General features: G+C 40.8%; 1 protein-coding gene and 1 long non-coding RNA gene across 5 annotated transcripts in view; one reads left to right on the forward strand and one right to left on the reverse strand.

Moving 5' to 3' along the window:
• Nucleotides 1-10986, forward strand: part of LOC140343498 (keratin, type I cytoskeletal 18-like) — a 23625-nt gene extending 12639 nt beyond the window's left edge. Inside the window, exons 4-9 of the mRNA XM_072430182.1 lie at nucleotides 3152-3308; nucleotides 4514-4678; nucleotides 5731-5856; nucleotides 6653-6870; nucleotides 8891-8919; nucleotides 9662-10986. Coding sequence (XP_072286283.1) covers nucleotides 3152-3308; nucleotides 4514-4678; nucleotides 5731-5856; nucleotides 6653-6870; nucleotides 8891-8919; nucleotides 9662-9780 — 814 coding nt within the window. The 3' untranslated portion in view covers nucleotides 9781-10986. The remainder of the gene's footprint in view (nucleotides 1-3151; nucleotides 3309-4513; nucleotides 4679-5730; nucleotides 5857-6652; nucleotides 6871-8890; nucleotides 8920-9661) is intronic.
• LOC140343499 (uncharacterized) overlaps nucleotides 1-17010 on the reverse strand; it is a 26767-nt gene extending 9757 nt beyond the window's left edge. For all 4 annotated transcript variants that reach the window (XR_011923358.1, XR_011923357.1, XR_011923355.1 and 1 more), the window contains exons 1-2: nucleotides 16881-17010; nucleotides 14684-14858 (exon numbers count right to left, since the gene is read on the reverse strand). This is a non-coding gene — a long non-coding RNA (uncharacterized lncRNA). The remainder of the gene's footprint in view (nucleotides 1-14683; nucleotides 14859-16880) is intronic.
• Nucleotides 17011-17114: the final 104 nt, after the last annotated feature.

A 17114-nucleotide genomic window follows, 5' to 3' on the forward strand; every position in this document is an offset into this window, starting at 1 on the left:
GTAAGGAACCAACAACCTGTTGTTATGTTGATGTTGAAATGGAAAGAAGAGTTTTTTTTGGTTTGTAATTAGTGTGAGTATATGAATCACATAGTATGTAAAAGATATGATAACATTGATATCTATTTTGAAACACTGCTGCTAACAAATAGTCAACTAACTGGTTCTTAAAATTACATGTGCATGACACGTGCCAACTGAACACAAACGAAAACAGTAAATGATGTGTTGAGTTTTTGGAGAAAAGAACTCTTGTTATCCCAATGCGTTTCACAAACAATTCCTCAGGGGATGTAAGAGTTATGAAGGTCAGACATGTTGTATGTTAAGTCATATAAAAAAGTTGATGCAATCAAGTGGGTTGGCGTTCAGTGATCCCTTTCTTGTGGAGCGGTCATTCAAATTGGGCTCCAAGTTCTAGAGGCAGTTGGTCGGAAGAGGGGGTATCGTCTCATCTGTGAGTGCAGAGTCTGTGTTAGTATGCGTGGGGTGCAGTAAAAAGCCTATATGCTCTTGAGGATAAGGGGGTAGAATTCAATAGGCGAGGTTGTAGAACAACACTAGGATCCACGGCTAAATTGTAGGATAAGAGTGAAGAAATAAAAAGTGAAAACATCTTTGTTTGAAATTCTTCATAACTGCTGGTAAACTGTTTGGTTGATGTCTGCCTTAACCCTAGCTAGCCCTAGCATGGAGCCAATACTCAACCCTAGGCTATCCTCCAAATGGATGAGAGTAAAGGTGCGTACACACTTCCAATTTTTATCGTTCCAATCGAACGACGAACGATCGATTGGGCAAAAAATCGTTCGTAAAAAAGTAACCAACGACGCCGACGAACGAGGAAAGTCGCTGGAAACGAACGACCAGACCGACGGATCGGATTGGACGACGATCGTTGACCATCGTTCGTGTGTACGGTCGTTCGTTGATCGTCCATGTTCAGAGCATGCGTGATGAACGAACGTCCGTTTACTTTCCTGTCGTGCACATAGTTCCTCTATCGCTCAAACGATCGTATCTATTGTGTGTACAATATCTACGAACGATCGTGTTGTTAACTCTATGTGCAGGATCGGTGCTATACGATCGTTCGTATATATCGTGCATGAACGTTCGTCGTTCGTTTTCCAACGATAATAATTGGAAGTGTGTACGTAGCTTTAGAAAGGATTTAAGGCAATCTCCTACTGATACCCGATCAGCTGTCCCTCTCTCTGATGGCTTCTGTTTACAGCGCTGGGAGAGCATAACACACACACAACTCAAGTATGTAGTTAAATCACTCTCAAAACTTTAGTGTTTGCAATACAAGTTCAAAGGCATGATCAGTGCATGATCGCATGACTACAGACAACTAGCAAACATGACAAATGTCCTTGTGGTTCTCTTAGAACAGGAGATTCTTGTCAGGAGAACAGATAAAAGGGAGGAAGGGGAGAGTCAAGACAAAAAGGGGAGAAGCAAACATTAGTTTACTGATAAGAAAAGTACAACTAGTTTCAACATAATTCAGTCATCTACAAAACATATCAAAAGCACAAAAATAATTAACTTCAAGACTCAACAAAATTCCACTTCTTACTCAAGGTATGGGTCAGTGCTTGCCTTTAGTGAAACCATTATTATTATTATTATTATTAAACAGGATTTATATAGCATATACATCCTATAGATTTAGGATGTATATGCTATATATGCTATAGATATAGATTTATATACATATTACGCAGCGCTGTACATTAAATAGGGGACCATAGCAAGTGTCCTTAAAGGAAAATGTAGACTTCTATCAACAAAACTCATATCCCGCATTCCTATTCCGGGTCAGTGGTCCAAGAAGGTAATGAAGACTTTGAATCAGAGGGACAGTCAAGGAACCAGAAGGAATAGTCAGCTTTGATCACTAATATTTCTATTAGTATAGGTCTATCTGTAAGGACTTTTTTGCATCTTTTTTGCATCCCTTGGAGAAAAACATAAGTAAGAGTTTATCATTTCACATCAGGTTTATATTTTGAGGTCAGATTGTATTTCTAGAGATTTTTACATGACACATAATTTATTCATGCATGGACAGGTCTCTTCAATGCAATCTTATAATGGTGTTTTATATGAGGCTGAAGGTAGGCCTAAGTAGGGGTGCAAGAGGTGGTCCATCAAATGAACTCTTGCCCTGGATCCCCCATTGTCCGAGCAAATACAGTGCAAGATTTTGCACAACTAGTTATGTTGCGGCATTCCGGCATCACCTTTCTCACCTGTTTCTGTATGGTGCCATGATGTTTGCATAATTTCATACCTGCACAGGGAAGATTAGCCATGGTCAAGTTGGGTAGAATTGACCTATCTGTTGCAAAGTTGTAGAGCAAATTAGAGATAAAGTCACCTATTTGGGGTTTAGTCAGTCTTTTCCTCCAGTTTTCTCACACTTCTATAAAGGGTCTAAGGAACATCATTACAAGTTAATCCTTTCTCATCACATATCCTCTTAACTTTCCTTCATCCATAAGCAGTTGAATGTGCTTCACTAGGCCTACATGTGGCATGTATAGGAAAACAACTTCAGTGCTTTCAATGTGAAAGTTGAGAATGAACAAGTCCACATTGCATGCAGCTAGAGAGGTCAGAGAAGACCTGTTGCATACTTCTAATTGATAGTATGTAAATTGTTGACCAGCCATAGTCTGGCCACAGGTTCCTGTCAAGACCAACTTATTTTGAAAAGGTGTAGACCCCAGGACCCAACTTTTCCACTTATTGAGCCTGATTTATTAAGGTTCTCCAAGATTGGAAAAGATAGACTATGATGGGAAAAACTGGGTGGTCAGGCAAACATTGAATTGATCTGATCTAGAATGGAAACAAATTGCCAACTTATTTAAAACAATTTTTATGAAATCCATTCTAGGGTTCCTGGATTCTACAGGCACGTGGTAATATTCGCACCACAGTAAAATCTCATCTAAGCTTTTTTTAATGGAAGTTTCAAGTGTTTAGTAACAACCAGCTAAACAAGCAAAACATAAGCAGACTTTCTTTATTAAGGTAAATTCCACTTAATCCCAAGAGGTATGCCTTAAAGTATGCATAATCGCCACTGTTATGCACTGTACCTGCTCGGTGAATGAAAACATTGTTATTTCATAAGGTTAAACACGGAGTCAGCGCTACGTCAATCTGTGGAAAGGGACATGAATGCTCTACGGAAAGCAAAGGAAACGCACGAAGCCCTCAATGACAGCCTGAGAGCCGATCTCGACAGTCTACAGAATGAGCTGATGACCTTAAAGGCTGACCATGAGCAGGTACTATTAATAAATAACTTTCCTTCGAATCCATTACCTCTTGCAATCATTAACCTGCCAGACATGTTTTTGAGTAATAAATCAGGCAAAACCTGAAAGCTTAACTTCATTTCCTAATAAAGAATTTATTTACAAGAATAGTTTTTATAGATGAAACATAAATGTTGGGTGGTGGCCCAGTTATTGGCCAACTGTTTATACAAAGGTCAGACTAAAGGTTTTTAAAGGGATTGGTCCAAGAACCTATTCATGACATGGATGACTTGGACTCAGTATGTTGGGTCACCCAAGCCCTGACCTGGGTGCATGCAGCCTTTTCATTAATAGAGTAGGTCAATCATTGTGATGGATGAAATCTATCTGTTTAGAACAGTGGATTAATATTTAATGGCATATCCCTTGCCCATGAAAGTCAAGGGTGGCCTATGCCTAGCCAAATTACAAGATAATTAAAAATGCACCCAGGTCGGAGTTTGGGTGACCCAAACAACAACCTGGGTGAATGTAGCCATTTTATTAATAGATTAGTACAATGATTGTGATGGAACAAATAAAAAAAAAAGTCAAGTCAAAAAGGCTATGTTAGACCAATGAAGACCAGATTATTTAACGACCTTGGCCATCTTGGTTCAAAGGCATATCATTAGGAAAGGAAAGCCAAGGGTGACCCATGCTTAGCAATATTATTAGATAATCTGCTGAACATTTTAATTAAATTGAGTGATTTTACATTCAGATTCAACACCAATAAAATGATTTTGCCCTTGGCACAAGGGAACAATACCGATCAGTCTAATTTTTATCATGGTGAGTTGCTGAATATGTAGATATAAACCCACAATTATTAATAACCTGTAGTTTGCAAAATCACTGGAAAAACAAATGAACTTATGTTTCCTAATGACAATTGGTCGCATGACCCCAAAAATAAGAAGCATTGCCAATGACCATGTAGCCACCATGAAGCCCTGAGGTGGTACTACAGAGCTTTACAGAAGTAAGACTTATCCATGGGCCATGGTAGGGAAAGAAACTTTGGGTGGAATGGAGAGGCAGACCATAGCCAATTCACTCACCTTCATGAACATTTATTGCCCCCTCATCAACAAATAATATACACAAAGCCAAACATAAATTCAGAATTGTGATAACTTTATTTTACTCATCATGTAAATTTGTATAATTGAGTTCCATCTTTTTTACAGGAGCTCAATGCTGTCAAAGAAACCCTGGCACGGTCAAAGGTAGAAGTTGACGTAGATGCTGCTCAAGGGCCTGACTTGCAGAGCATATTGTCAGAAATCCGGGCACAATATGAAGACATCATAAGGAAGAATAAGGAAGATGCCGATGCTCTATTCCAGGCACAGGTACAACCAATACTATACAATAGCCTGAGGCAGTATTGATGGATAATAACTTTTGGATTTCATGGTAATGGACCTTCTTTGAAGTCAAGCTGTCTTCTATTTTAGGTCTAAGTACAACTGATACTATACTAAAGGCTGAAGAGGAATATTGATGTTATATTTGATGATATTGGTTATTTGAAGTGAACCTGTGAATTATTTGAAGTTTTAAAATCAAAAGCTCTGCCTATGAGCAAATACTACAAGATTCACCCCAAGGGGTCAAGGTTGCTCTTTATTTGAAAAGAAGCTGAAGCCTAAGAGCTAATGGTTTGCAAAGAATGAATCTGAATTATTTCAATTAAATTTAAAAAATGGTGGTCAGTTGAAATTGCTTTTTAGACTGGTGGTCAGTGGAAAAGTGGAGTCCATGTACATTGGTGGTCAATGGAAAAGGCCCTCATACTTTGGTGGTCAATGGAGTTAGAAAGATCTTGGATGTCATTAGATCCTTATTGGGTATGTATATATGGATGAAGGAAGAGACTCTACTGGTTCTACTATCATGGCACTCCCAAATGATATCAGCTTTGGAACCACAAAAAATATGAGGTAGGAGGTCAACTTGCTTTCCTGTGGAGGAACCCTAGGTCAGAAAGGCTTCTTCAGCTAGTCCAAGAATAAATTACTATCAAATGTGGAAAGACGGGGAAGGGGAGGGAGTTCCTAAAGGTTCCTTTAGCATTTACTAATTGGCCACCTACACCACCACCATTGTTGGAAACAATTTTTTCAAATGACAATGGCCATTAAGGCATCACCATCAGAAGCACATGACCAATGGCCACCAGTATAATGGACTCTCATTGGATCGTCCACAAATGTAGGGCGCCATCTCTCCTCAAACCACCTTCATAAGAGGTCTAATGTACTGTAAGCTTCAGATAATCATTTTCATCAGGGGTTCCATAAAACCTAAGTTTCAGGACCTTTGATTAATTTGTGAATCTAAATTTTTTAACTTGTCTGTTTTTGTCACCCAGTGATCTTACCTGGTGTCACTTGTTTTCCAGTACGAATCTATGACATTACAGTTGGCAAGAGACGATGAAGATGTCAAAAGAGCACAAGATGAATTGCGAGAGAGGAGAACTGTGTTGCAGGGGCTGCAGCTGGAGCTGGACAATGCAGGAAACCAGGTGGGAATATTAGGATTGTATTGCCTTGATCTGACATTTTCAGTCACTTCCTGGTACAGAGATACAACGGGAAGTGGTAAGAGATCTTTCAGAAGTAATAGGAAATCATCTATGGCGTCATTATCCCTAGAACATCGCATACCTTTATGTTGTGATGCCAACCATAAAGTTTTGGAATTCCCACCTCATTGCCAGTAGTCACCAGTGCAAATGGAGGGGCTGATTCTCCCTAGACATGGAGAGCAATAAACCTTTGCCAATGCGTCTTAAACCTTACCAATAAATGTGTCCTCCACCCTTCCACCCAACTCAAAGCCATCTTGCACACTTTTGAAAGTCTTTTGTCCATATCGCCCACTGGTGCATGTTTGGTGTACAGGGACCTTGAATCCAGGTCTCCAGAGGTGCCTATACCAGATGCCATGTGACAAAGTCATTGGTAGGATTCTTCTCCTGGATTCTCAGAAGATCCCACCATTGGACAACCAATAAGCCGAGAAGAGCTTAGGTAGTGATGTTTGAACACCATGTTTTATGTTCTGGAATACTGCGAACCAGGCTGCATAATATTTCTCCCCTCTGGGGTTGGGCTTACAGGAAGTGGGCGAGTTTCCTTCTACCTGGAGAGGACCTCCAGTGGTGGCCCAAGGAGAAAGCCATGGACAACACCAGAGCACTTGACAATTATTTCTTAATACATGGTGGGGTTCAGCTCCTTGGCCAATGTTCCTAGAGATGTTCTATATCATTCCAGGATTAGAATGCTACAATCTGAAGGTAATATTTTTTTTTTCAGATCAATGCTTTGAGACGAGACCTTGACGAAACAGAACTCCGATACAAGAGGGAACTAGAAAGACTGCAGGGTAACATCGGTGTGGTAGAACAAGACCTGGCAGAGGTATTACGCACTGTGCAGAACAATAAACTGGAGTATGAAGCACTTTGGAGGATTAAAGAAACCCTAGAGGCCGAAATTGCCGAATATCGCCGTTTGCTGGACGGAGAACCGCAGTAAGTTGTCTGTGGTGTTGAGCCACCAATGGAATGCAGTTATTTCACAGCTGAACTGTGAGGGTGATTCATTGTGACACTTTGAGAATGTCGCAGCCCTGTGTGATCACTACCTAACCCCCTCCCCTCAATAAACACAGGTCCTGCATTCCACAGCTGTCCCAGCTGTGTGGGAGATTTAGGAAGATATTCATGTGTGTGTGTTACATGTCCTGCAAATACTTTTCATGCTCATCCAAGGTTGTAGGTACATTTCACAGATTCAGTTTTACTGTGACAGCTCTGGATTCGTTAATCTTTAAAGCAAAACTCCAGACAAAATATATAAAGATATGAATAAGCAAGTTAAGAATGAAATAATTACAGTTGCTGTAATTTTTAATACACAAATGTCCATTGCAATACTTCTAACTGCCACTAGATGTCCTCAGTTTCATGGTCAGTATCATGTAACCCACTTCCACTTTGCTCAAGAATTTTGAAGCCCCTCCCCTGTGATTGGACAGTGAAAGAATAGCAGCATTGTGATAGGCTAATCTCTCCATTGCTCTGCTTATTCCTTCTATCAGCATGCAATAATGCATTGATTGGCTGTTTCTGAACCCTGCTGTATTAAAAAAGAAACTATTCAAGGCACCTATTGTGCTGCAGTGCAAGAAAATCACAGAGACAAAAAAGCTAAACCACATCGCCATCCACATTAGGTAGCTTTGAAACCAGCACCAGGTCCAAGCTTGACTGCAGGTCTAATTAGCTCTTTACAAAGAAAATGTCAGGTCTCATCAAGGTCAAGGTTATCACAGCACAGGTACATTCCAATATGCTTCACACCCTAGTGAAACTTAATCAAGGAACACACTGATAGGAGGATAGATCAGAGTCACAGGGAGAGGAGAACATCAGTCTGCTTTTTAATTGGAGATGAGAAAAGGGGAGCTGTCCTGTAGTCCAGAAGGGATAAACTGGTCAGGGCTGACACCACTTAGGATTTTAGTGTAGGGTTGTCAGATAATGACAGGAAGTCAAAAGCACCCTGGATTTACACAGCAACTGATAATATTGCAAGGATAATACATGGAAAATGTGCATATATGTGCTGAAAGTTTTTGCCTTTTTTTTGGCCCTGACATTCTTGAAAGATCATCTTATTCCCAGGCCTTTGCTAGATGCACTGGCAGATTTATTGCCTTGTAAATAATAAATGGTGGCCGTCGGCTTCTCTTAGGAAACGTCAGCTCTGTGCAGACAAATTAACCTTTCAGCTTTGCCAAAAATGTTCTTGCCTGTGATTGGAATTCACCCCAAAATGTCCCACTGGCCCCAAAGTGCAATGAAAGGGTTATGTTTTATGGAATTGTCACACCAGGCGGGCAGAGCAGTTATGGAGTTGCCATATTCTTATGCCCATGCCTGCAATTTGGACCCTACATGTAGCGTCTCATCCACAGCCACCCATGAGGAATGAATGGGGACAGCGCCCCAAGCAGTCCGGCGCCACCTACTGTCAGAAGGTGAAACGTTGGTTCATTGGGAACCAGTGCAACAGTTGGGGTGCCCTAGTGGCTGGAGCCGCCTGATAAAGTCTGTACCTATCACCAATGTCTACCTTGCCAGCTGTTTAATAGTTTGCTGGCCAGAATCTCTGCACACAGAGAGTACTGTTCTTTTTGGCTTGGGGCTGCAATGGGCATTTACTAACTGCTGGAGTTTTCATATAAGGGAGGAAAAAATGTATAAATGGTGCTGAACCCAGTGGAATCTATCCTGCCAGAAAAAAAAATGTGCAGAGCTATGTAAAAAAACCTGCTAGATGTACACAGAAAATTTATATGTTTTTTTATATATTATATATATTTATATTTATATATATATATTTATATTGTTATATATAAATTATGTATTATCTCTATATTCAGCTGTTTTCATGGAGACAAATATAAAGCAATGGGAAATTTGGTAAATACACACCTATACTTTATTTATTTATATTAATGTGTTTTATGTTATGTTTTGTTTTCAGGGAGAAAATTATAATCCCAGAACCCAAACGTAAGTTATTTAAATATATTATACAATACAAGTTGAAAGATTAATAATTAATTATTAGATACTAGTAGGCAGTACCATAGGTGTTAAAAATGGATAAATAAATAGATATGTATAATGAGTGTCATTATCAATGTGTCCACCAGGTGACGGTGTGTTTGATTTTAATTGTACATTGTTTACATTATTATATTCATAGCATATTAATATGTATGTAAACACCGCCACCTAGTGGACTAATTTAGAATGACAACAAATTGGAAGTTTGTAACAAGAGCTTAATCTCTGATTTACAGAATAACTAAATTTTGTTTATTTTTTTTTATTACTAATATTTATTTATAATTTCCTTTTTCAAGCATATTAGACATTAAGACAGTACCACGTTCATTGGCTTTGCAATTGACTTCATATTTCATAAAATCCCTGCAAATGTCACATTTTATAGATGGGTTAGGATTAAAAAATATATAATGAAAGTTACCTGCTCTATTTTCAGACTTATTGTAGCTTTGGTGACAATGGTTCCCTTCTAAGACAGAGAAAACAGTTGTCACCCTAGGACTGGAAGTACATTATTCATTAAATTGATAGGTGAATACCATCAAAAAGAAAACTAGTGCAGCCACCATATCTATGAACTGGTGTGCTTCAATGTCTTTCTTTTTCAGGTTGTATTACTCATTTTGCTAATTTGTTCATATCATTTAACCAAAAAGATTTGTTAAATCTTATTGTTTTGCAGAACCCGATGTTCGAACCAAGAAGATTGTAAAGATTGTCACACAAACGCTGGTGGATGGTAAAATTGTCGGTGAATCGAGTGAAGTCGAAGAGTTTGAAAATGCAGAGAAAGCAAATTGATCAATCCGGTCGATGCCTGAACCGCCGGCTTACCAATTGCGTAACAAAGTCATTTACAGCTTCTTGATCATCTCTGCCTTCATTAGTTTCTTAGCGTGTATGACACAGAGCAAAAAGGCAGCTTTTTTTTTGCATATATTTTAATGTTATTTGCATATTAGATATGAATGAAAATTGCCCATTTCCTTTTCCAATTGTAGCCATTTCCTTTAAAAACAGAGGCCACAAACCAAGGGTTTCCAGACACCTGAGCATCACACCTATACCATATGGTCAATTTAGGTGGACACACTTAGAAAAAAAATAGAGGCAGTGTTTCCATTGAGGGGTCCTGGTAATTCTCCATCTTACTAAGGCATTGTAGACAATTGCGTTCTTCCAGCCTTGTGGTCACAGTTTGGTGAAAACCCTTTTCTGTTCCCCCATGACTGTGCCCCGGGGTACAAAGCCAGCTCCATAAAGACATGGGGTCACCAGTTTGGTGTGGAGGAACTTGAGCATCCTGCACAGAGCCCCGACCCTACTGAACACGTTTGGGATTAATTAGAATGGTGAACCAGATCTTCTCATCAAACATTAGCACCCAACCCTACAAATGATCTGAATGTCAGCTAAATGGACACCAATTTCTACAAACACCCTCCCATATCTTGGGTTAAGCCTTCCTATAAAATTGAAGTTTGTTATAATGTGATGTTATACCGTGATGTCCAACAAGCTCATACAGGTGTGATGGTCAAGTGTCCATTAAGTTTAATCTTGTAGTCTATCTTTATAAAACCATTGCCTACATTCACATTCAGCGGAAAAACATGGAGAAAAGGTTTCCTATGAATGTTTGGAATTGAAAGATCAATGGCTACATTGTTCTGATTTATTAAAGCTCTCCAAGATAGACTATCATGCGAAAACCTAGAAGATCCTACAAACCTAGAATGGAGTTCTTAAAAATCATTTTCTGTTAGTTGACAGATATTTTCAATTCTGGATTAAATGAATTATAGAATTGCTGGATCACCCAGGATCTCCCATGATAGTCTATCTTCTCCAGCCTTGGAGAGCTTACATGAATCAGATCCTTTGCATTGCATCCTGTTGCTACTTTATTGGAACTTCTTCAATTATGTCTAATGATATCTTGATACTTTCTGTTTTTGCAACTGCTTTTCCTTATCATTCTCCTAAATAAACCAGAATCTGTCCAAATTCCTGGCTGTGATTGTAATACATCCTTTGAAAAACAAGCTACGTGTCATCTAGGACACTCTCTGGGTGATCCTTCAAATGTCTGGCAATGAGCCCTCATATGGTGGCCACACATATTTATTTGTGTGTACAGTTTATATGCTTCAGACACACCTTCTGTTAAATTGGTTTGAAAAGCTCCATATCAATTTCCATTCTCTCGCATTGATTGGCCTTGGAGAAGTTTTATTGATCCCTCCTAAAATCTTTGGCTGTGCTGGACAACCAATTGTAACAAAGGTCGGTCATACAATCATTGTTGAATAAATGCTTACATCTGATTGAACACATAGCTGATATCTTTCGATATTGTCAATCATTCATATCTAGATCAAGCACAACATGTATGGCTACTGAAGGGGAATTGAACTCTGCAAGAAGTGCCCAAAGAAAGAAAGACGGGAGGAAAAGGAGGAGAAGCCATTACCGCATATGGTTCACTTATCATAGCTTGTTGTGCATTGTTTATCTGGGTGGAGCAAGGCCACATTTATATTTGTACCCCCCTGAGAGAGGGAGAACGAGAGGGATGGTGGAGAGAGGAAGGAAAAGAGAGAGAAGACAGAAAAGAGGAGAGAAAAAAAGGAAGAGAGGAGAGAGAGAGAGAGGGAAAGATATTAAACTCATAGAGGGAAGAAAGAAAGGGAGAGAGGAGAAAGAAAGGAGAGGGGAGAGAGAAAGGAGAGGGGAGAGAGACCGGGGTGAGGGATGAGAGGCAGGGAAAGATATAGAAGTCATAGAGGAGAGAAAGGGAGAGAGAACATGGAAGGGAGAGAACGGGAGAGAAGAGAGAGAGAGGAGGGAATGGAGAGGGGAGAGAGACAGGGGTGAGGGAGAGGGGAAAGAGGGAGGGAAAGTTATAGAAGTCATAGAGGAGAGAAAGAAAGGGAGAGAGGATTAGGAACATGGAAGGGAGAGAATGGGAGAGTAGAGGAAAAGAAGAGAGAATGTAAGAGGAGGGAAAGGAGAGGGGAGAGAGGGTTAAGGGAGAGGGGAAAGAGGGAAGGAAAGGGAAGACATAGGGGAGAGAAAGAAAGAGAAGGAATAGACAGAACATGGAAGGGAGATAGTGGGAGAGTAAAGAGACAGAGGAGGGAATGGAGAGGGGAGAGAGACAGGAGTGAGGGAGTGAAAGATAAAGAAGTCATAGAGGAGAGAAAGAAAGGTAGAGAGAATAGAGAACATGGAAGGGAGAGAATGGGAGAGTAGAGGAAAAGAAGAGATAAGGAAAGAGGGGGAAAAGGAGAGAGGAGAGAAAGAGGGAAAGGGAAGAGACAGAACATGGAAGGGAGATAGTGGGAGAGTAGAGAGACAGAGGAGGGAATGGAGAGGGGAGAGAGACAGGGGTGGGCGAGAGGGGAAGAGAGCGAGGACAGAGAGAGGAAAAAGAGGGAGAGGGGGGATACGGAACATTGAAGGGACAGTAGAGAGAAAGAGGGGACAAAGAAAAAAGGAGTAGAGATGAAGTAAGAGGAGAGGGGGAGAGTGTAGAGAGACAGGGGGTAGAAGGAGAGGGGAGAGGGTGAGGGAGATAGAGAAAAAAGAAAGTAGAAGGATGAGGGGAGAGATGGAATGGAGAAGAAAGAGAGGGAGGAACAGGGAGGAGAGTACACAAAGAGAAGATGTGGGGAAAGGGATAGAGAGGATATGAGAGGAGGGGATATGGAGAGAGAAGAATGATATAATACAAATGTCACCCTGCACAGATCCCTGCATTGTATGTGACCTCAGTATAATTATTTTCACTTGGTGCTTACTTGTCAGCCAACCCCTTTTGCTTTTCCCGCAAGGATAAGGAAGCGGTAACTGCACTGCAACCTCACCGCCACCGTGATTGATGTTCAGACTTGTGCTAGAAAAACTCAGCGCTTACTGCTTCCAGCTCCCTACTTTGCAGGGCCAGGTGTCTAGGAAAGGATTTCAGGCTACAATGCTGGCTTTTATAGACGCCTGCACAGGCTTTTTCAGAGGCCTAAACAGACATTTTAGGGTGTTTTTATCTGCCTTTTTTTAAGCTTTATTTAAACAGGAAGATGAGCTGGTGACAGCAAAGGGAATGATATTACTGCTGTTTACTTCCTGTACTCATTCCCAGGGTGTTGGTGGGCAGACATCTGGTGACCCGCTTATTTAAGGGGGCTTCAAAATGTAAAATAGGCCCCCACACCCAGACCCCCATTACACCAAACTCTGGCCTGCAAATGCACCTGGCTGCCTTTCCAACCACTTGTGGGTTACCACTGCACCTGGCTGCTTTTTGTTTTTTATCTGGACCACCAATGCACCTGGCTGCCTTTCTAACCACATCTTTGCTAGCAATTTACCTGTTGGTTCTTTGTTCAGCATCTGTGCTACCAATGCACCTTGCTGCTCTTTGTTCCTCATCTGGATTTCCAATGCACCTGGCTTTCTTTCAAACCACATTTAGGCTAGTAATTCACCTGGCTGCTCCTTGTTCCTCATCTTGCTTACCAATACACCTGTTTTCTCCTCATCCGGGCTACCTATGCTGCTCTTTGTTGCTCATCTGGGCTACCATTGCACCTGAATGTATTTGAAGCAAAACTAGTATATCTGACTTCGAACACTCCTTGCTACCTCACCAAAGGTCTAAACCCCCATAAATATGATTACCCATTCCCCTTTCTCTTCCATGATCCATATTATCCACCATTGAATATGAGGGGTCAGATTTTTCTCACACCTGTGAATGGAAAGCATTAGGTTAATCAGCTCTGCTGTATCCAGGGGTGCAGCCATTCTTGTCACCTAGGACTATTTCCTGTCCTGAACACTAGGGGGCACTTTACAGATGTCAAAAACATGTGAAAACTGTATTAAGGCCTAAAAATGTTTATCTAGCTGTTTTTAAGCTTGAAGTATGCAAAGGCGGCTGCCGCTCACGGAAGCTAAAAGTCTTGATGAATACAAGATAACGCTGCCGCCTCCTGCCAACCTGTACAATGAACAGACTCATTCATTGTGTAATCTTATCTATTTTTTACAGGCATTTAATTGTTTACAGTTCAATTGTTTAAAATGCTACAAAACCAGAAATAACTACCAGTGCCAGCGTGGGACACAGAGACAGTTATTGGCATAATATTATTTCAAGTTAAAAAGAGAACTAGAGCAATACTGAATGGCAAATAGAGCAATGAATAGTATATTAATACTCCAAGCAAAAAAAAAAAGGAATTGTTAGCACAATTGTTATTTAAAATTTGAAAAAGTAAATACCAGCGCCATCATGTGGCAAAAAGAAGATACTGCTGGCATACTGATCCAAGTTTGAAAAAAAATATTTTTAGCGCCACCGTGTGTCAAAGGGAAGTAATTGCTGGCATAACAATGTTACAACTATAAATATACTACAACAGCGCCTCCATGTGGTAGGCAATAGGAATTGTTGGTTGATATATTTAAAGCGGACCTATCACCAAAATTTAGACAGCCCTATTATGTAAAGCAAAAATGTTATTCTTTTTTTTTTCCCTGCAACACCCTTTTTTTTAAAAAAAATTTGGGGAGTGCAGAGCCTCAACATCATGCATCCCAGAAGACTCCAAACTCAACATTAGCCAGGGGCATTTTCTCACATTGAGGGGAAAGAATGCCAATCTCACACATTTTCAGTGAGATGGCACTATTTTTTTACCTCTTTACAGCATGGTACATCACCCAATCTCAAGCCAGCACATTGTATGATCGCGTAATGTAGCCAGAACAAGGTCCAAGATGGCGGCGCAGGTGCGTCTTCTATGCCAGGATGAAGGAGTATTCCAGGACAACGCAGGACCCAATCGAGGACATCTCCAGCAGGATTGAGGGATCTGTGAAATTAAAGGAAAGTATAAAATAAAATAAAAGTCACCATGCTGCATAAAGAAACTACAACAAATGACTGGCATATCATTAATCCAAGATAAATACATAGCAGCAAAACCATGTTGCAAACAGAGGCTATTACTGGCATATTAATATTTCAAGTTGGAAAAAAAGAATTCCACCATTTCCATATTGCAGACAGAGAAGATATAAGAACAGCGACATCATGTGGTAGCAAGAAAGAACTGCTGGCATATTCATTTTCCAAGGGAAAAAAAAATGATATAGCGCCTTCATGTGGCAAAGAAAAAGAATTGCTGGCATATTGGGTAAGAGAAATAACATAGGCAGACATTCTTCTAATGTATTATTATTATAATTAATACCAATATAATAATAATAATGCACAAGATTTATATAGCAACAACATTAAATAGGGGTTGCAAACGACAGACGGATACAGACAGTGAGACATGAGGAGGAGAGGACCCTGCCCAGAAGAGCTTACAATCTAGGAGATGGGGGAGGTAGCACACATCAGGAGGGGGGGTATGGAGTGGTGGGGGAGTAGTAAATTTTTAAAGCGTACCTCAAAGTAGACAATTTTTGTTTAAAGTAAAAATTCTGTTTGTTTTTTTTTTAATGCAACATCCTTTTTTTAACAAAAAAAAAAGGGTGCAGCCCTGCCCGCTTAATTCTCGGTCACCTAAGTGGTCAAGAATGAATGTGATCGCAGATCCTCCCAGTATGCCTATATCACACATCCCAGGATGCTCTTGGCTGCTCCTCCTGCACGGGACGAGCAACTCGGACATGCATGAAATGAGCCTTTTCATCAAAAGGGAAAAAATTGGCGATCTGCCGCATGTTCATGTTTTTTTCCCAATCTGCATCATCCGATCTCGGGCCTGCATCGGGTGATATAGTAAGAAGAACATGGAAGAAGAGAGGGGAAGATGGCGGTGCCTGGAGCTCACCCTGTGCTGGCCTGAAGACAGATACCCTTGTGATGCGAGACCTGATGGAAGAAACCTCCCGAGGGATAGACTGATCTGCTGGATTGAAGGTTAGTGTGATTTCTTTTTGTTTTGGGTAGTTTTGGGTTTACATCTTCTTTGAGAGACAGAAGAAGACGGGTAAGTGAGGTTGAAGCGTTGGGTTTTGAGCGTTCTTTTAAATGTGTGGAAGGTAGGAGCAACCGGAATAGGATGAGGAAGACCATTCCAAAGAGTTGGGGCAGCTCTAGAAAAGTCTTGGAGCCGTGCGTGTGATGAGGTTATGAGTGAGGAAGTCATTAGTAGGTCATTGGAGGAGCAGAGAGAGCAGCTAGGGGGGATTTTTCAATCAGGTCAGCCAATAAAAGGAACTACAAGGACAGGCAGCAGAAGTGGAGTAATGGGACGGCTATGTATGGGGTAGGTAGGTGGGAAGGCTGTGTATGGGGTAGGTAGGTGGGAAGGCTGTGTATGGGGTAGGTAGGTGGGAAGAGATCAGAAGGGATTGGGTCAAGTGGACATGTAGTAGACGGAGATGATGAGAGGAGAGTTAAGACTTCGTCCACAGTAACAGGGCTGAGGGAGGCCAGTGATGATTTACAGGTGGAAGGGGTGGGTATGGTTGGAGTGGCTCGGGGGGCAGAGACATCATGTCTGATTCTGACAATTTTATCTCTAAAGTAGGTGGAAATGTCTCAGGCAGAGAAGACATGTTTAAAGTTCAGCCTGGGTGACAACCATGACTTCTTTCTTTAGATGTTGTCACCCTAGGACAGGAAGTGTGTTACTGATATAATCACCTGGAAAAAAATACAAATAAATGGGTTCATCATGTATTGCAGACACTTTCTTTATGTCCTATTAGATATAATGATAAAACATGAGTGAAAGTATGAAATACTAACAAGGAGGAGGTAAGTGATCCAGGAATAACCGGAAGTTCCCATTTGTTTTTGTCTCACACTTCGCCATTGCCCCGCCCCTAATAGTACACGACCCCGTCTCCTCATTTACACAGCTCAAACTACATACCATAGCGCTCCGCCTCCTTACATCCAGACCAAACTCCAATCCGACGGGTAGTACGATCTGATAAGACCTTGCCTTCCAAGCCACACCTCCAACCCAGACCCGCACAGCCTACCGAGTTCAACCATCAACACAACGTAAGCCCCGCCTTTCGTTACATCATTATTTTTCTCTTTCTGATTGGTGAATTTGAACCTGAGAAAAGTCGCCATGACAACGCATGATTGCGGCGATCTT

The sequence above is a fragment of the Pyxicephalus adspersus genome, chromosome Z (assembly GCF_032062135.1).
Source record: "Pyxicephalus adspersus chromosome Z, UCB_Pads_2.0, whole genome shotgun sequence".
Classification (NCBI taxonomy): Eukaryota; Metazoa; Chordata; class Amphibia; order Anura; family Pyxicephalidae; genus Pyxicephalus; species Pyxicephalus adspersus.